Here is a 20,000-nt window from a genome sequence, read left to right as displayed (position 1 = left end):
TATAAAAAACAAACGACTGCTGTTGTTCCACCGTTCTTCAGTGTGTTCATGATTATTATATCAGTGTTTGTATACATAGTGATGTACTTTGCTTCGCCCTGCGATTGGATCTGTTCCCCTTCCTCTCCGCCTGCGTCTGTCCCTCGGCTCCAGACTCAGGGATTAGGCACGGCGCTCAAGATTCTGTTCTCCGAGCGACAGATCGAGGCTCTGCCCGCCTCCGGCGGCCGGCGACCCAGTTTCCAGCTCAGCCGGCGGGAGATCGTCTCGCTGCTCAACGCCTTCGGCAGGTGAGGACTCTGTCGCGTTTGGTTGCAGACGCACACCACGTCTGCCCCCTGAAGACTGATCCGCAAACATGTCTCGTAACGTCCCGCAGGATTTCCACCAGCGTCCGAGAGCTGAAGAACTTCCGCTCGCTGCTCGCAGAGGAGCGGTGACCAGAGGAGTCGGAGGTTCTGTGAGCCGACTGTCGTGGCCCCGCCGCCGCCGACCGCCCTCGCCGCCGTCCGGCACCTCTGATTAAAAGTCAAAGATGAAAAATGATTTAATCAAAACTCCTTCCGACCCCGAAAAGTCCCTTCAGTATGATTAAGACTAGTGGACGAATTAACAGGCGGGAAAAACAAAACAAGAATGAATAATATTAATGTGATATATGTCTGAACGCCGCGTCCGCGTCTACACTCGTCAGTGTGGAATCAAATTCTCTTTATGATGTGGTTTTGTCTCGCAACTTTATTTCAAATTATTACAAATATATTAGGATTTTTATTAATTATTACAAGACGTTTAAAGATGTCACACACATAAGAACTTACACACAGTATGTTATTGAAGAACCACTAAATGAACCGTATGATTTTTTTCTATGAATCTCTCATTGTCTATGCCTTCAGCTGAGAGTTCATTTTTAAGGGTTCGATGAATAAGGGCTCAGCATTCATTAATGATATTTCATTTAATTTTTCTGGAACTGATTAAGTCTTTTTTTGCTTCAGTTAAAATGGAATCTGAAGTTTTGATGAGTCACATTAGTTTAGTTTTGTGAAAGTGTAATAATGCCATGAGTTTACAGTACAATTTAAATTCAGAGGCCTGTTGTTGTTGTGATTGTTTCACTGTCCAGCAGATGGCGCTGTTTGTACATGAACTGATTTTCACATTTCGACCTGATGAACTTGCAGATAAATGCAAAGTTAAAAATTCCAATTGCTTTGAAAGTTTTGTATGTAAACAAGGGATATGATTAATAAAAAGTATGTTTCTTATGTGAGAAAATACTGTGTGTGTGTGTGTGTGTGTGTGTGTGTGTGTGTGTGTGACCAATGGGGTTAAATAATGATTTGTTTGTTAAAAAATTGGGTAAATGTCATGACAGGACCAGTAAAGTTCAGAAATAACATTAATGACATTTGATAGAATTTAAAGTTTTGACACTGGGCCACAGCTGGTGAACTTTTCTGAATGGACTGTCTGTTGAATCACGAGGAAAAGATATTAAACATAGGCTATTTCAACTTTATTCTCGACATTTCAACTTTATTCTCGATATTGTATTTCAACTTTATTCTCGATATAGTATTTCAACTTTATTATCAACATTTTGACTTTATTCTCTATATAATATTTCAACTTTATTCTCAATATAGTATTTCAACTTTATTCTCGATATATTGTAGTATTTCAACTTTATTATTGACATTTCAACTTTATTATCAACATTTTGACTTTATTGTCTATATAATATTTCGACTTTATTCCCGATATAGTCATCCAACTTTATTCTCGATATAATATTTCAACTGTATTGTCGACATTTCGACTTCATTCTCGAAATGCTGAATGAAACAGAAAGATCTTCCCCCTCATTTTCTCTTCTTCTTCTGCCCTAACACTCTTCCGTATGATCCGCAGGTGACACACTTGTCTGCGTCGATCTCTTCACAGCTCGCAGAACTCGTCTTGGTCCCCAGAGGGATGATTATCTGGTGCTCGTTGTTTTGTCCGACGGTGCCGTGAAGGCAGCACCGCGCCTGGCAGACGCCGCGCAGGGGTTAAACCGCCTAAGAGGATGAATGGCATCTGATTACAGCGGAGACACACGGAGGGGGAAGGCACCGAGCTCTCGATCTCGTTTTATCCGTTTTACATCTTTTAAAACCCGCGGATAAAAGTTGACTTCTGCACCGGAGGAGGGAGCGGGAGAGCCCGGAAGAGAAGAGCGAGGCCGACCTCTCTGCGGCAGTAGACGGCTTCTGTCGGGGGTGAACGGCCGAGCAGGGGGAGGAGGAGGAGCGGGGGATGTCTGCGGAGAGAACTGGCAACATGTCGCAGTTCGTGGAGGCTTGAATAGAAAACCAGCAGGACTGTTCCACCGACTGGAGTTCTCACGTTCTTTATGAAGACGAAGCAAGTGTGAACATCGGAGGAGGAAGAGGAGGAAGAAGAGGAGGAAGAAGAGGAGGAAGAGGAGGAAGAGGAAGGGTCGTGCCTCCAGGTCGGAGAGAAGCAGGTAGGAGAGCTCACCTGTGTCTGACTGCCATCAGCACATGTCCTGCACCTGTGAGTCTCATCGAATACTCATAACATGTGAATATATATATATATATCAAATACACATAACATGTAAATATATATATCAAATACACATAACATGTAAATATATATATCAAATACACATAACATGTAAATATATATACATCAAATACTCATAACATGTAAGTATATATATCAAATACTCATAACATGTAAATATATATATCAAATACTCATAACATGTAAATATATAGAACAAATACTCATAACATGTAAATATATATATCAAATACTCATAACATGTAAGTATATATATCAAATACTCATAACATGTAAGTATGTATATCAAATTCTCATAACGTAAATATATATCAAATACTCATAACCTGTAAATATATATATATATCAAATACTCATAACATGTAAATATATAGAACAAATACTCATAACATGTAAATATATATATCAAATATGCATAACATGTAAATATATATAACAAATACTCATAACATGTAAATATATATATATATTAAATACTCATAACATGTAAATATATAGAACAAATACTCATACATGTAAATATATAGAACAAATACTCATAACATGTAAATATATATATCAAATACTCATAATATGTATATATATATATCAAATACTCATAACATGTAAGTATATATATCAAATACTCATAACATGTAAATATATAGAACAAATACTCATACCATGTAAATATATATATATATCAAATACTCATAACATGTAAATATATATATATATCAAATACTCATAACATGTAGATATATACAACAAATACTAACAACCTCAGATTGTTCCACAGTTAAGGGACTAAATTAAGGGGAAAATCAAATGACTGAGATTCAGTTTTGGGTGATTGACATCTTTCTTGGTTAAAGCTCTAACACTGTTTAAAACAGAATTTCATGTTTGTTTGATTTGAGAATGATTTCAACATTTCCCCACGTTGGACCAGGTCTGGGTCAGACTGCAGCTACAGGACCTGTCAAACCAGGACTGTGTAGATTAACACAGTTTCAGTTGTGGTCCTGGTCCAGTGTGGATCTGGTCCAGTGTTGTCCTGGTCCAGTGTGGTCCTGTTCCAGTTTGGATCTGGTCCAGTGTGGTCCTGTTCCAGTGTGGATCTGGTCCAGTGTGGATCTGGTCCAGTGTGGTCCTGTTCCAGTTTGGATCTGGTCCAGTGTGGTCCTGTTCCAGTGTGGATCTGGTCCAGTGTGGATCTGGTCCAGTGTGGACTGGTCCAGTGTGGTCCTGTTCCAGTTTGGATCTGGTCCAGTGTGGTCCTGTTCCAGTGTGGACCTGGTCCAGTGTGGTCCTGGTCCAGAGTGGTCCTGGTCCAGTGTGGATCTGGTCCAGTGTGGTCCTGGTCCAGTGTGGATCTGGTCCAGTGTGGTCCTGTTCCAGTGTGGATCTGGTCCAGTGTGGATCTGGTCCAGTGTGGACCTGGTCCAGTGTGGACCTGGTCCAGTGTGGTCCTGGTCCAGTGTGGATCTGGTCCAGTGTGGTCCTGTTCCAGTGTGGATCTGGTCCAGTGTGGTCCTGGTCCAGTGTGGTCCTGGTCCAGTGTGGATCTGGTCCAGTGTGGTCCTGTTCCAGTCTGGATCTGGTCCAGTGTGGTCCTGTTCCAGTCTGGATCTGGTCCAGTGTGGACCTGGTCCAGTGTGGATCTGGTCCAGTGTGGTCTACATGAAACACCACTACCCATGTAGGACCTGTCAAATCAGTTAACACAGTTTCTGTGTAACATGGTTGTAGGTCTGGACCTGGTCCGTTGTGGTCTAAAGCTGTTAATTCATCCTTTTGTTGTTTTTTTGCAAATGGAATAAGGGTTTTTTACAAATCTAAAAACTTTGTTTTTATCAGTTTTTATTCTGCCCTGGGTTTTGGTCTGGACCTGGTCCAATGGTCTCGATGGGGAGTAGAGATACAGTGAGATTCACAAATCTTGTTTTTCAAACAGGGTCAACGTTTTAACGAGAAGGTTCTAAAACCCCTCAGTCACCCAATATTGTCCTTAAAGTTTCCCCTTAACTTTCCCCTTTAACTGTTGAGTCACAAGCCAACTTCAGTGTCGTGTTATGCTTTTTCATTCTCCTCTGAAATGCAATGTTATATTTTTTGGTGTCAGTGCTTGTCTTTTATTCTGGCTTCAAACGTCGCCTCATATCTAAGCTCACGTTTCATTTACAGTTTTAAAATCTGCACGTCTTGGACTGTTTATTTACCGAAATGCTACAAAAATGGACTCTGTCGTAAACCTTTCAGGGTTTTTCTCCGTCCTCCGCCACTTAAACAGTTTCGCGTCACATTTGAAAGCTGCATCAAGCAGCTCTTGACTAGTGGGGGGCAGAAAAAAACACCTAAAACGAACCAAGAGTTAGTTTTTTGGCTTCATGTACATTTCCTGTCTGCGTAGGAGACGACACAAAGCGCCGCCAAAGTGACGAAAAGATGTTGCCTTGAAGAGTGTGATCTGCAGCACGACAAGATAAATGATATACCATGGAAAAAAATCCATCGTCACATGATATATATATATATACATATATATATATATACTTATATATGTATATATGTATATATATATATATATATATATATATGTATATATATATATATATATATATATATATATATATATATATATATATATATATATATATATATACATACATACACAGTATATATAAAATATATACCATGGGACTTTTTTAAAAATTCCATCGTCATATATATATATATATATATATATATATATACACATTAGTTTGAGCATGAAAAGCTTCATAGTTGCCATAGAGTTTGGTGATAATTCTCATATCTTCGACGAATGAATTAACAAGAAGTCAGTTACAGTAGATCGCAGCGGAGGAGGACTCATGTCCTTCTAGTGTTGCCTAATGTACCATTATTACCATTATTTGTTTTGCATGATCACAGTCACATGATTTCACGACGGTTTGAGCACGAACACGTTTGTGGGCGTCGAAGAAGCCGTTTCTCCTCATGAGGAATCGGACGAACCTCAACGATGAGGGGAGAACACTGCGTCCGTGAATCTGCAAGAATTCACCTCCCACATTTTGCGTTCGCGATTTCAGGGATTGTTGATTTAGACTCGGTCGCCACTGGATTAATGCTACACGTTTGATCGGGTGACGTGACGTCCTGACGGTCGGTTGGTTGATAGAAATCCTCGAGGGGGGAAGTTGGTCCCTGACAAGCAGCAGTGTTGCAGTAGGATCCAGGGTGGAGGCGGGGCATCCCCCTCCTCCCCCTCCTTCCCCCGTCGGGCCTCCGGTCCTGCCCCAGCAAGTGGAATTTCATGGAAACATGAAATATGTCATTGCGGAACGTTAACTCCCTCCCAGTCGGTCACGTTGGTCCACTTCTCTGCCTTTTCCAAATAGCAGGTTCACACCAGGAGGCGAAATGTGCAGAGTGCAGGCCGTCCCGGAACGACTCGGGTTGTTCCTGCACGGTGCAAAGAAAAGCAAACACAAGTTTTTTTCCTATTTATTTAATATTCTTTTGTTCAAATAAAACCCAACCGACTGGAAAAAATTTCTACGTCAGTGTATGTTCCACATTATTTGACATTATTTAATAATATTTATAATAATATAATATCATTTTTATGGTTTGCAGTTCGCTGCATTTTACGGTTTCATCAACCAACAAGCATAAAATGTGACAACATAGACATTTAACATACTTCAACTGTAAAAACCTTTTACAGAAAATAAATGTGATGGAATGGAAAGAAGACGTTAGAATAAGAAAATAAAATCTCGAAATGGATTAACTTAACGTTTACATGAAGAGAAATGCCACACAGGGATGACGTGTCAGTTCTTCTGGATCAATTGATTGAATGATTAGTCTATAAGATGTCAAAATAATTTAAAAAAAATGTCCAACACATTCTTCAAATGCCTCATTTTGAGAAGCTGTAACCATCAAATTTTGGTCATTTTGTTATTTTTACTAATTATTATCAACATTTATCAAAACATTTGCCGATTGATTTGTTGATCGACTCAGTTAATAGGCGATATGATCTTTATGCATATTTAATTATTATTATCATGTTGAGCCGAGCCGGTCGTGACCTGCACGCCACTCGCAGACTGAAGGTTCGTGTCTGTGCAGAGGCGGAGAAGCTGGAGGCCCAACATGAGGCCCAACATGAGGCCCGACATGAGGTCCAACATGAGGCCCGACATGAGGCCCAACATGAGACCCGACATGAGGCCCGACATGAGGCCCGACATGAGGCCCGACATGAGGCCCAACATGAGGCCCAACATGAGACCCAACATGAGACCCAACATGAGGCCCAACATGAGGCCCAACATGAAGCCCAACATGAGGCCGACATGAGACCCGACATGAGACCCAACATGAGACCAAACATGAGACCCGACATGAGGTCCAACTTGAGACCCAACATGAGACCCAACATGAGGCCCGACATGAGGTCCAACTTGAGACCCAACATGAGACCCAACATGAGGCCCGACATGAGGTCCAACATGAGGCCCGACATGAGGCCCAACATGAGACCCGACATGAGACCCAACATGAGGCCCGACATGAGGCCCAACATGAAGCCCAACATGAGACCCAACATGAAGCCCAACATGAGACCCAACATGAGACCCAACATGAAGCCCAACATGAGGCCCAACATGAGACCCAACATGAGACCCAACATGAGACCCAACATGAGACCCAACTTGAGACCCAACATGAGACCCAACATGAAGCCCAACATGAGACCCGACGTGAGACCCAACATGAGGTCCAACATGAGGCCCAACATGAGGCCCAACATGAAACCCAACATGAGGCCAACATGAGACCCAACATGAGGCCCAACATGAGGCCCGACATGAGACCCAACATGAGGCCCAACATGAGGCCCGACATGAGGCCCGACATGAGGCCCAACATGAGACCCGACATGAGGCCCGACATGAGGCCGACATGAGACCCGACATGAGACCCGACATGAGGCCCAGCATGAGGCCCGACATGAGGCCCAACATGAGGCCCGACATGAGACCCGACATGAGACCAAACATGAGACCCGACATGAGACCCGACATGAGACCCGACATGAGGCCCGACATGAGACCCAACATGAGGCCCGACATGAGACCCAACATGAGGCCCAACATGAGACCCGACATGAGGCCCGACATGAGGCCGACATGAGACCCGACATGACACCCAACGTGAGGCCCAACATGAGGCCCGACATGAGGCCCGACATGAGGCCCAACATGAGACCCGACATGAGGCCCGACATGAGGCCGACATGAGACCCGACATGAGACCCAACATGAGGCCCGACATGAGACCCAACATGAGGCCCGACATGAGGCCCAACATGAGGCCCGACATGAGGCCCAACATGAGGCCCAACATGAGGCCTGACATGAGACCCAACATGAGACCAAACATGAGACCCGACATGAGGTCCAACTTGAGGCCCGACATGAGACCCAACATGAGACCAAACATGAGACCCGACATGAGGTCCAACTTGAGGCCCGACATGAGACCCGACATGAGGCCCAACATGAGACCCGACATGAGACCCAACATGAGACCCAACATGAGACCCGACATGAGACCCAACATGAGACCCAACATGAGGCCCAACATGAGGCCCAACATGAGGCCCAACATGAGGCCCTCAGTGATGTGGTTCTGGTTAGAAACCAACAGATACTCAATGATCGTTAATCATCAGAACTCATGACTGGAACAATGTGTTTGACATGAGTGTGTGTGTGTGTGTGTGTGTGTGTGTGTGTGACCAATGGTGTTAAATAATGATTTGTTTGTTATGATATTGGGTAAATGTCATGACAGGACCAGTAAAGTTCAGAAATAACATTAATGACATTTGATAGAATTTAAAGTTTTGACACTGGGCCACAGCTGGTGAACTTTTCTGAATGGACTGTCTGTTGAATCACGAGGAAAAAATATTAAACATAGGCTATTTCAACTTTATTCTCGACATTTCATCCATCCACATGTGCTGTAGCTCCGGTGGTTCAGTGTGTGTGTGTGTGTGTGTGTGTGTGTGTGTGTGTGTGTGTGAGAACAAGGCTGACTTGTCCCTTTCTCTGACTCTGGTCTGCAGCGCTCCGCCTCTGTGAGCCGCTTCAGTTTTTTTATTTTTTATTTTTTATTTTCTATCTGAGCCTCGACTTGACTCGACTCGACTCGACCGGAGAATCATCTCATCTCCTTGTTGAGTCAGTGAGACACGAAGCCTCTGGCCGCCGGCGGAGCAGCTGTCAGTGTTGACTTGCACATTATTGTATATAATGTATATTTTTTTAAATTGTTATTTCATAGTATTTATATTTTAACTTAGATTCTGTTTTTATTCTATTTTGAATTTCCCCACGTTTTGTCAATTTTGAATTTCCCCTATGGGAGAATCAATAAAGGTTTATCTAATCTAATCTGATCTCATTTGATCTGATCTGATCTTAAATGCTAAAGAACACCAGTTATATTTTATCCACAGCAATATCGTGATTATGAAAACAATTTTTAGTCACTTTCCTCAGCTTGATACCAAACTGTTGTGCACAAGTCCCAAAATAAAACACCTTTTATTATATTCACATGAGCCGGGTCTCTGAAGTCACGAGGCACCAACATGGTAGAAAAGAAAGTTTTGTGTTCACCTCATGTACTGTTTGTGTTATGATACAGCACGATAACGCGACGTGAAGCTGCTAAGTGCTTCCTGTAGATAACATCATCTCGAGACTTTTATGAAACACACCTGAAGTCGAGCTGCCGAGGCGGAGCGGCGTATTTTAAAACAAGATTGTGTGGCGATTAAACGTTCTTCAATAAGTTACCGACAGTCAGGAATGATCAACCAATGGATTTATGCGTCGACCAATAGAGACGCAGCCAACAATCGTTATTGACTGACGTGTTGAATATTGTCTGGATTCAAATGTTCTCTAACGACGCATCTGGATTTCTCCCAAATACTGTATTTCATCAAATATTCTCGTTTTTCTCTTTTTAATTGGATTTTTTAAATTCTTATTAATCTGCATCAGACTTTTTGTTTGAGAAAAATGAGAGTTTTTCCATCTAAAGACAGTCTGACGACGTCTTTTTTCCAATAATTCATTCATTGCTTTATCTATGAAATGCTGTAAAATATTAAAATGACCGTTATACAGTAGCTGACGTCTTTGGCTGATACTGTGATATTGACAAAATTAAAAGCATCAAGTCGTCAAATCTGAGAAGCTGCAAACGGCAAATATTTGACATTTTTGTAAAAAAAGACTCAAACAACAAAATGTATTTATATAAAAATAAAATAAATAAATAACAAAATATTGATTTTCTTCAGCTAAACTAGTTACGTTGTTACTTGTATGAAAAACATGTTAAAAAGATAATTATTTAGCTTTTCATTTTGAAAAATTGAAATATTTCAAATCCATCCTATTCTAAATCAAGTGTTGGGGTTAAACTTTCCACACTGACGGGGAACAAAACTTTAATTTCTCTCACAGTCAAAAAACTTGACCGTGATTTCTGACTCCTCCATAACACAGATGGAGCGTCTGCACGGTGGGAACGCTGCGACACCGTCACGTGTCTGATCGATAACGTACACGTGATCGGTGGTAAATGTGTTTTTTTTGATTTGAGGATCCCGGCCCTGTGGTGCGAGCAGGTCAATTCGGAGGTGTGAGTGACCTGCTGCGACCCGCCCGCGGCCCTAAGGCCTCTTTCATTAGCCGCTGGCCACCGGCTCCATGTGTGGCATTTCGCCTGCGCTCCCAGAATGTGCCACCTCGACGCGGCACCGAGCCTTAAAGCCTCGTCCGGCCCGGGGGGGGGGGAGAGTCTAACCGCATGCCGTCTAACAAACCTCTCCTCTGTGTTTTCTGTTCTCCTCTCTGGCTGCTGCTGCTGCTGCTGCTGCGGGATCTTCCTCCTCCTCCTCCTCCTCCTCCTCCTCTTCCCTCCGTCTGTCTCATCTCGTCCGTCAGGCCGGCGGAAGCAGAGGCTGCGTCTTCTGCTCGGACGTGCGTCCGTCTCTGTTCTTGTCTCCTGAGGAGGTGAGTTCTTCTGCCTGCGTTGATTGGTTGCCTCGGCATTTCCTGTTGTACGCCATACGCTTCATAACGCTCCCGTCGACGAGCCGCATCTGGGATTCACAAAGACCTCCGGCCCTTTTCCGTCCTGTCAACAGCCGCGTGTACGTTATGTGTTCGGCCGCGTTCCGTTGTACCATTGGAGGCCGGGGGGTCGGGGGGTCGGGGGGTCGGGGCGGTGATGAATTTCCTCGGGCCCAGGGCGTTCCAGCTGCGACTTCCGACTCGGAGGTCGGTGATTCGGTCAAATGGAACGCGGCGTTGATCAGCGAGTGGCCCTGCGGTCCGTCACACCTCGGACCCCCGGAAAGAAAGTTGTCGTCTCGACTATAAACTTCCAGTAAATAATGAAAAACTACCATTATAATTTCTCTCATGGACAAAGTTGACGGCTTCAAAGGTCGTGGGTTTTGTCCGACCAGCAACAACAGAAAGAATCGTCAAATCCTCCGGTTTAAGTGTCTGCGAACTACGGAGCCCTGGAAGGGACATGGACGTTTGGTTGGTTACGGATTAAAAAGCACACTTTAAAAAACAAACTCTTTTATCTGATGAACTGTTTCCAACTCATACCTGTCATAACAGATCTGGTTAGTGGTGTGATATCCTTTTATTCATATTTTGTATTAACCTCATATTGTTTCCTCCACATAGTTGTTGTGAGTTTCCTGTTGCTGCGTTCGAGCCTGAGAACATGCCAGGTTTCATTTTAGTCTTTTGTGTGTGTGTGTGTGTGTGTGTGTGTGTGTGTGTGTGTGTGTGTGTGTGTGTGTGTGTGTGTGTGTGTGTGTGTGTGTGTGTGTGTGTGTGTGTGTGTGTGTGTGTGTGTGTGTGTGTGTGTGTGTGTGTGTGTGTGTGAGGATAATAAAACCAGAACTGTGGGCAACGTTAATCCAAGAAGCTGATTAATAAAACATTTTTACACACTCCCTGGGCTGCGCGGTGGTGTAGTGGTCGGCGCTGTCGCCTCACAGCAAGAAGGTTCTGGGTTCGAGTCCCGGTTCGAACCAACCAGGGCCTTTCTGTGTGGAGTTTGCATGTTCTCCCCGTGTGTGCGTGGGTTCTCTCCAGGTTCTCCGTCTTCCTCCCACAGTCCAGAGACATGCAGAATGGGGTTAGGTTCATTGGAGACTCTGAATTGACCGTAGGTGTGAATGTGAGAGTGAATGGTTGTCTGTCTCTGTATGTGGCCCTGTGATAGGCTGGCGACCTGTCCAGGGTGAACCCCGCCTCTCGCCCAACGTCAGCTGGGATTGGCTCCAGCCCCCGCGACCCTTAAATGGATAAAGTGGTCGACGATGGATGGATGGATGGATGGATGGATGGATGGATACACACTCCCCTCGCGAGCGCGCTCACGACGCGACGCGACGCCTCACGAGCACAGCTGCTCCTCTGACGTTCCAGCTGTTGCCAGCGAAGGAGAATCCGCAGCAAGCGGGGCCCGTCGGCTCCGGGCCCCTGGGTCACGCACGCGTCCCCTCTCTCCCACCGGAGCTCGGCTGGAATGCGGACCGGAGCCCATGTGGGGCGTTTAACTCAGGCGCAGTTTGGCCACGACGCGCTGGATAACGTGGCGGCGCAGGGGCCCGGCGGCCGGACCGTGTACAGTAATCAGATCAGATTAATGACCGGGAGTTTTCCAGTGGAGCTTATGAGGTCTGGACCTGCCTCTCTCTCTCTCCCTCCTCATCCCTCCCTCCCCCGTCCCCTCTCTCTCCCTCCTCATCCCTCCCTCCCCCGTCCCCTCTCTCTCTCCTCATCCCTCCCTCCCCCCCGTCCCCTCTCTCTCTCCCTCCTCATCCCTCCCTCCCCCGTCCCCTCTCTCTCCTCATCCCTCCCTCCCCCCGTCCCCTCTCTCTCTCTCCTCATCCCTCCCTCCCCCGTCCCCTCTCTCTCTCCCTCCTCATCCCTCCCTCCCCCGTCCCCTCTCTCTCTCTCCTCATCCCTCCCTCCCCCGTCCCCTCTCTCTCTCTCCTCATCCCTCCCTCCCCCGTCCCCTCTCTCTCTCTCCTCATCCCTCCCTCCCCCGTCCCCTCCTCCTCCTCCTCGCTGGCCTGACCCACTTCTCTGTAAACCAGATTCTCCCTCTTGTCCGACACTCACCCGCCTCTTCAGCAGCTCCGTGTCAACACGGAGCATAAATCTGCGTTTTGTCCGTCGGATGTTCAAGCTGAACTATTTTGTCGGTAATAATCATAATTCTCTGATTTCATCTTCTTACATGTGAATATCTTCTGGTTTCTTTGCTCCTCTGTGACCGAGAAATGAATATCTTTGGTCTGTGGACGAAACAAAACAAAACTGTGGACGAAGTTTTGGGAAACACAATCAACATTATCGCCAGATTAATAGATAATGAAAATAATCGTTAGTTGCAGCCTTAATATTATTCATGTCTTCATTCAGCTTCGTGCTGTTGGACTGTTTGAAGGGGAAATGAATGAAATCAGCTCCCGGTTCTTCCACATCCTCGTTGTACTTTTTACTTTCAGGGTCAATTCAGCCAAAGTTTGAATTTTCTCTTTTGCTTTCAAGGTTTGACGTCTTTTCATCGTCAAACAGGATCGAAAACAGAAATTATCTTCGGGTGTCCGACCGTTTCGTTGCCGTGACGTGTGAAGACGCCGAGATTCAGGATTCATTTGTGAGCTCAACGATTTGGATATTTGATATTTTTCTCGGCCAGTGTCCGTATTTACGTTTGAGCTCGACAAACCAGCTCCTCATGCGGCTCGTGTTTCACTGCTGTGTTGTTGAATCAACGTGAGAAGTGTCCTTTGTGTTGCCGAGTGTCAAACCTCCTCTTCCTCCTCCTCCTCCTCCTCCTCCTCCTCTTTCTCCTCCTCCTCCTCCACTTCCTCCTCCTCCTCCTCCTCCTCCTCCTCCTCCTCCTCCACTTCCTCCTCCTCTGCCTCCTCTTCCTCTTCCTCCTCCTCCTCTTCCTCCTCTTCCTCCTCCTCCTCTTCTTCCTCTTCCTCTTCCTCCTCTTCCTCCTCCTCCTCTTCTTCCTCTTCCTCCTCCTCCTCCTCCTCCTCCTCCTCTTCCTCCTCTTCCTCCTCCTCCTCTTCTTCCTCTTCCTCCTCCTCCTCCACTTCCTCCTCCTCCTCCTCCTCTTCCTCCTCCTCCACTTCTTCCTCCTCCTCCTCCTCCTCCTCCTCCTCTTCCTCCTCCTCCTCTTCCTCCTCCTCCACTTCCTCCTCCTCTGCCTCCTCTTCCTCTTCCTCTTCCTCCTCCTCCACTTCCTCCTCCTCTTCTTCCTCCTCTTCTTCCTCCTCCTCTTCCTCCTCTTCCTCCTCGTCCTCTTCTTCCTCTTCCTCCTCCTCCTCCACTTCCTCCTCCTCCTCCTCCTCTTCCTCCTCCTCCACTTCTTCCTCCTCCTCCTCCTCCTCCTCTTCCTCCACCTCCTCCTCCTCTTCCTCCTCCTCCTCCTCTTCCTCCTCCTCCTCTTACTCCTCCTCCTCCTCCTCCTCCTCTTCCTCCTCTTCCACTTCCTCTTCCTCCTCCTCCTCCTCCTCCTCTTCCTCCACCTCCTCCTCCTCTTCCTCTTCCTCCTCCTCGTCACCGTCTCTTCAGTTCGTAAACGTCATGTTTCTTTTCCACACAGAGTTGGTGATCAACTCAATCGTCTCCTCCTGCTTTTCCTCTCTTCTCATCGCTTCATCCGTCACAAAAACGTCCCCCTCTCGTTCCTCTCATCCTTCCGTCCTTCCCTCCTTAAACAGTCCTGTTGCATGGGACAGAGAACCTGGTGCTTTTTAATTCCTTCACATGGTTAATGGGTGGTTAAGCGTCTTCCTCTTCCTCTTCCTCTCTGAAGAAGCTTCTGTCTGTGTTTGGGTTTATTCTCCGGCTCCTGAGCGAAGTCAGACCTGATCAGACGCCTCCCTGGTGGAACTGCCTGGAACTTCTTAAGAGCATAAAACCTTTTGCACAGAAAGATAGAAAATGACACAATCGTCCTAAAACAAGATCATAAAAAGACAAGTTACAGTTACACGGAGATAAGAAGCGAAGTTGGTTTGTACTTCAGTTCAGGGGCCTTTTGCCTTATTGTGCCCAGGGGCCCATTGTCTATAATATATATATAGAGACAATATATATATAATCCATCCACATGTGCTGTAGCTCCGGTGGTTCAGTGTGTGTGTGTGTGTGTGTGTGTGTGTGTGTGTGTGTGTGTGTGTGTGTTGACACCGAGGGGACTGAACCCGAGGTCATGACCAGTAATTGGTGCAATGTAATCATCCAGGGGGGACGTTGGGAGTGGAAATGACCAAAAAGAACTTACGTCGTCAGCTCTCATGATCAATGTTCATCACTTTTAATGGTTAGTCGATTAAAAGTGACAAAAATTCATCATGATGCAGGGCTTTAATAATTTTTCATAATTTTGGTGTTGAAAAGGTATTAAAACTCTGTAACGGTGGCCGGTCCACGGCTGACGACAGGAGGCACGTGTTCTGTTCACGCACTGCTGCTGAAGGAAAGACATGCCTGAGGGAATTAGCTCGACGTACAGGACACGTGTGTGTGTGTGTGTGTGTGTGTGTGTGTGTGTGTGTGTGTGTGTGTGTGTGTGTGTGTGTGTGTGTGTGTGTGTGTGTGTGTGTGTGTGTGTGTGTGTGTGTGTGTGTGTGTGTGTGTGTGTGTGTACTTTTGAGAATCAGGCCTCCGCTCCTGTGACACACACACACACACACACACACACACACACACACACACACACACACACACACACAGACACACACACAACCTCGGCTCTCTTGTTGACTTTTACAAACCTCCCGCAAGTTGAAGGCAAGTGGTTGGAGCAGCCAAACCAACATGCTTTCAGTGAGCCGCACCCAGATACTCACACACACACACACACACACACACACACACACACATGCGCACACACTCTTCTCTGCAGTAATTAGCGTTCCACGGTGAACAGAGTTTTCTCGTCGTCGCTCATGTTCCAGCATGCCGGTGGCAGATGCTTCTTCTGTTAGCACACTTACCACTTACCTGTGACACACACACACACACACACACACACACACGCACGCGCTCGTCTGTACATGGTGGGCGGGACATTGGAGCTCAGCTGTCTGGGGTGGATTAGCCGCCGTGTCTTGAGAAGTGTGATGTTGCGTGTTGCTCAGCAGCGTTTGACTAATCTTGAACGTCTCCCGTCTCCTCGGGCCCCTGCAGAACGCACCCAGACACCCACAGTGCAGTGCAGTGTAGTTCAGTACAGTGCGGTACAGTGCAGTTCAGTACAGTAAAGTCCAGTGTTGTTCAGTGCAGTTCAGTACAGTGTGTTACAGTACAGTTCAGCGCAGTTCAGTAAAATAAAGTACAGTGCAGTACAGTTCAGTACAGTTCAGTACAATAAAGTACAGTGTAATGCAGTGCAGTTCAATACAGTGCGGTGCAGTTCAGTGCAGTACAGTACAGTAAAGTACAGTGCTCAATAAACCTGATCTAAGTGCACGCCCTCCTCCTCCTCCTTGTCGGCTGCTCTGTCATCGCGGCCTCAGACGGCAGAGTTTATTTAGACTCGCACTCCCACACTGTTCCCTGCAGAGTTCACCAAGGCGACGGTTCGGCCCCAGACGTCGCCCAGTGAACAGATCAACAGTTATTCTGTGAGACGGACGGTTATTTACAGCGAGAGAGAGAACATAGTGAAACACACGGAGGAGGAGGAGGAGGAGGAGGAAGAGGAGGAGGAACAACCAGGAACCTCTCAGTCCCGTCAGGTCGAGCCTCGCTTTGCTTTTTGATTCAATATTAGCTTTTCTCTCATCACCTGTGTGAAGACGGTGTGTGCAGATGTGTATCTGTTGGAGCTGTAGTTTCTTCCACTGCCTGAAGTTTGTTCATCCACCGTAGCAGTGAATAGCCCGGAACACACAAAGTCTTTACACCGACGCGCACATGCCCAGTGTACATGCATGGTCAGGTGTTGGGATGGATGGAGGTCATTTATGATACGGAGCTAAAAGGCTCGTCTGGACGGAGATGGATTTAGTTTTGAAATGGTGTTTTAAAACCAAATTGCATTGGTGTGGATGGAGCCTTGGAGTCCGTCCCATTTCCCCCCCACTTGGCTCCTCCCCTCCGTCTTCCGCATTCCCGCTCAGGGTATGTCCCATTTCTTTAGAACATGAAGGGGCAGAGGGTCATCAACAAGTGAGACGGTTCCAGAATCATTTGTGTTTGCAAGTTGTTGTTCTGCACAAATGTTTAGTGCATCGTCTCTCTGATGAATGAGATCCATTGTGTGTGTGTGTGTGTGTGTGTGTGTGTGTGTGTGTGTGTGTGTGTGTGTGTGTGTGTGTGTGTGTGTGTGTGTGTGTGTGTGTGTGTGTGTGTGTGTGTGTGTGTGTGTGTGTGTGTGTGTGTGTGTGTGTGTTCGGGACTCGCTGACACAGATTCCTGCTTCAGTAATGGAGCGGATGTGTTGGACACACACACACACACACACACACACACACACACACACACACACAGCGAGGAGGCCGTAACGTCTCCGTGGGCACCGGAGCGCTGCTGGTTGAAACTCCAGAGTGTTTTAGGGAACTCATAAAACGCCTCCTGACCCCTGTACACACAATGCGTATATTTATAGTCTATGTGAATAATTTGTTTTACTTCAAAACTCAAAACTTGACTTAAGTTGCAACGAACACTTTCTCCAGTTCACCTATAATCCCAACCAGACTGTGACGTCGACCTTCTACTTTGAAATATTAGTAAGAAATCAAACGATTGATTGATCCGTGTCTGGTTTCGTCCGCCTGCTGGTGAAAAAGCAGAGAGTTTGTAATAAAATAATAATAATTTCTCTCTCTCTCCTCCAGTCGTTTTCCGTAGCCGCCACCATTCCGTGCTGTAAGGCCGACATGTCTTCCAATGGAGACCTCAGCGACCTGGGGAGCTCTGACAGCTTCTGGGAGGTACAGTAGAAACACACACACACACACACACACTTTTCTGACCTTTGACACTCTTTAAAAGAAACATGCCTTGAAGAAAATAATATTTTTACAACCTGTTCAGTGGCAGCTGTGCTGCTGACGGCAGCTTGGAGTAATTGGAGAAAAATGATTGAATACTTTTTTATTAATTATTGGAAAAAAATGATTGAATACTTTTTTATCAATTATTGGAGAAAAATAATTGAATACTTTTTTATCAATTATTGGAGAAAAAATAATTGAATACTTTTTTATTAATGATTGGAGAAAATGATTGAATCCTTTTTTTTATCAATTATTGGAGAAAAATGATTGAATCCTTTTTTTTTATCAATTATTGGAGAAAAATGATTGAATACTTTTTTATCAATGATTGGAGAAAAATGATTGAATACTTTTTTATTAATTATTGGAGAAAAATGATTGAATCCTTTTTTTTATCAATTATTGGAGAAAAATGATTGAATACTTTTTTATCAATTATTGGAGAAAAATGATTGAATACTTTTTTTTTATCAATTATTGGAGAAAAATTATTGAATACTTTTTTTTATCAATGATTGGAGAAAAATGATTGAATACTTTTTTATTAATTATTGGAGAAAAATGATTGAATCCTTTTTTTTATCAATTATTGGAGAAAAATGATTGAATACTTTTTTTTTATCAATTATTGGAGAAAAATGATTGAATACTTTTTTTTATCAATGATTGGAGAAAAATGATTGAATACTTTTTTATTAATTATTGGAGAAAAATGATTGAATCCTTTTTTTTATCAATTATTGGAGAAAAATGATTGAATACTTTTTTATTAATTATTGGAGAAAAATGATTGAATCCTTTTTTTTATCAATGATTGGAGAAAAATAATTGAATACTTTTTTATCAATGATTGGAGAAAAATAATTGAATACTTTTTTATCAATGATTGGAGAAAAATAATTGAATACTTTTTTATCAGTGATTGGAGAAAAATAATTGAATACTTTTTTATCAGTGATTGGAGAAAAATAATTGAATACTTTTTTATCAGTGATTGGAGAAACGATTACACGCTCGTCACAATAGCCGCGTGTCAAAGTCAGTCAGTGAGGAGCCGGCAGCAGACGCCATGAAGAGTCTGTGAGCTTGGATTCATGATCCAACCGGTTCACAAACAGACGATGAGGCTCCGCGTCGGTCCGCGGTGTTTGGACAGAGACACGTAATGAGTCGGTGCCGACAGACCTGGATCTGGAAAAACAACATACCTGGAACTCGCCTCACTCTCTCCTGTCTCGTCCTCTCCTCATTATTTATTTCTCTGCATCATCACTGAGCTGCCAAACGCCGGCATTGAAACGTCCAAAGCAGCTGATATATAACCGTATAAATCATAATTCTCAAATCCTTCTTCTTGTTTGCTCTCTCTCTCTCTCTGTGTTGTCCGCCGCGCAGCCGGGGAACTACAAGAGGACGGTGAAGCGGATCGACGACGGCCACCGGCTGTGCAACGAGCTGGTCAGCTGCTTCCAGGAGCGGGCGAAGATCGAGAAGAGCTACGCACTGCAGCTGAGCGACTGGGCCAAGAGGTGGAGGGGCGTCGTGGAGAAAGGTCAGTACACAAGGAGAAGAAGAAGAAACATGACGCCAAGGTCCAAGTGTGATACGTCGTCTTATGGATCTCGGCACATACTATAATCCGTAATAAAAACACAAATCCCATTGTCTCATTAACATTGTAAACAAATGAATCCCAAACTAAGACCGTTAACATGGTCACCTCTTTGACCACGAGCAGAATGAAGTTTAGTTCCTGTTTCCTCTGTATCCATAATCCATTGTTTTTATCCAGAAACATAAAAACAAACACCTCAACACAAACCGGTTACATGGTCACAGGGTCACATGGTCACATGGTCACAGGGTCACATGGTCACATGGTCACAGGGTCACATGGTCACATGGTCACAGGGTCACAGGGTCACATGGTCACAGGGTCACAGGGTCACATGGTCACATGGTCACAGGGTCACATGGTCACAGGGTCACATGGTCACAGGGTCACATGGTCACAGGGTCACAGGGTCACATGGTCACAGGGTCACATGGTCACATGGTCACAGGGTCACAGGGTCACATGGTCACATGGTCACAGGGTCACATGGTCACAGGGTCACAGGGTCACATGGTCACAGGGTCACAGGGTCACATGGTCACATGGTCACAGGGTCACATGGTCACAGGGTCACAGGGTCACAGGGTCACATGGTCACAGGGTCACATGGTCACATGGTCAGAGGGTCACATG

At 45.1% G+C, this 20,000-nt stretch overlaps 2 protein-coding genes across 5 annotated transcripts in view; both read left to right on the top strand.

Moving 5' to 3' along the window:
• Positions 1 to 1,283, top strand: part of ero1a (endoplasmic reticulum oxidoreductase 1 alpha) — a 9,474-nt gene extending 8,191 nt beyond the window's left edge. The window contains exons 14-15 of the mRNA XM_035629327.2: positions 154 to 290; positions 380 to 1,283. Of these exons, the coding sequence (XP_035485220.1) occupies positions 154 to 290; positions 380 to 440 (198 nt within the window). The 3' untranslated portion in view covers positions 441 to 1,283. The remainder of the gene's footprint in view (positions 1 to 153; positions 291 to 379) is intronic.
• A 721-nt stretch (positions 1,284 to 2,004) lies between these two features.
• The window catches only part of pacsin3 (protein kinase C and casein kinase substrate in neurons 3), a 32,447-nt gene continuing 14,451 nt past the window's right edge, over positions 2,005 to 20,000 (top strand). For 2 of the 4 annotated variants that reach the window (XM_035629336.2, XM_035629333.2), the window contains exons 1-4: positions 2,005 to 2,515; positions 10,632 to 10,700; positions 17,591 to 17,686; positions 19,148 to 19,304. In XM_035629336.2, coding sequence (XP_035485229.1) covers positions 17,633 to 17,686; positions 19,148 to 19,304 — 211 coding nt within the window. In that variant the 5' untranslated portion in view covers positions 2,005 to 2,515; positions 10,632 to 10,700; positions 17,591 to 17,632. Of the gene's footprint in view, positions 2,516 to 10,631; positions 10,701 to 16,466; positions 16,487 to 17,590; positions 17,687 to 19,147; positions 19,305 to 20,000 lie in introns of those variants that run through there. The other 2 variants (XM_035629334.2, XM_035629335.2) reach the window with 2 other exon arrangements.

The sequence above is a fragment of the Scophthalmus maximus genome, chromosome 4, assembly GCF_022379125.1.
Source record: "Scophthalmus maximus strain ysfricsl-2021 chromosome 4, ASM2237912v1, whole genome shotgun sequence".
NCBI lineage: Eukaryota > Metazoa > Chordata > Actinopteri > Pleuronectiformes > Scophthalmidae > Scophthalmus > Scophthalmus maximus.
Note: the sequence above shows the minus strand (reverse complement) of the source record. Positions and strands in the feature narration are given on the sequence as shown.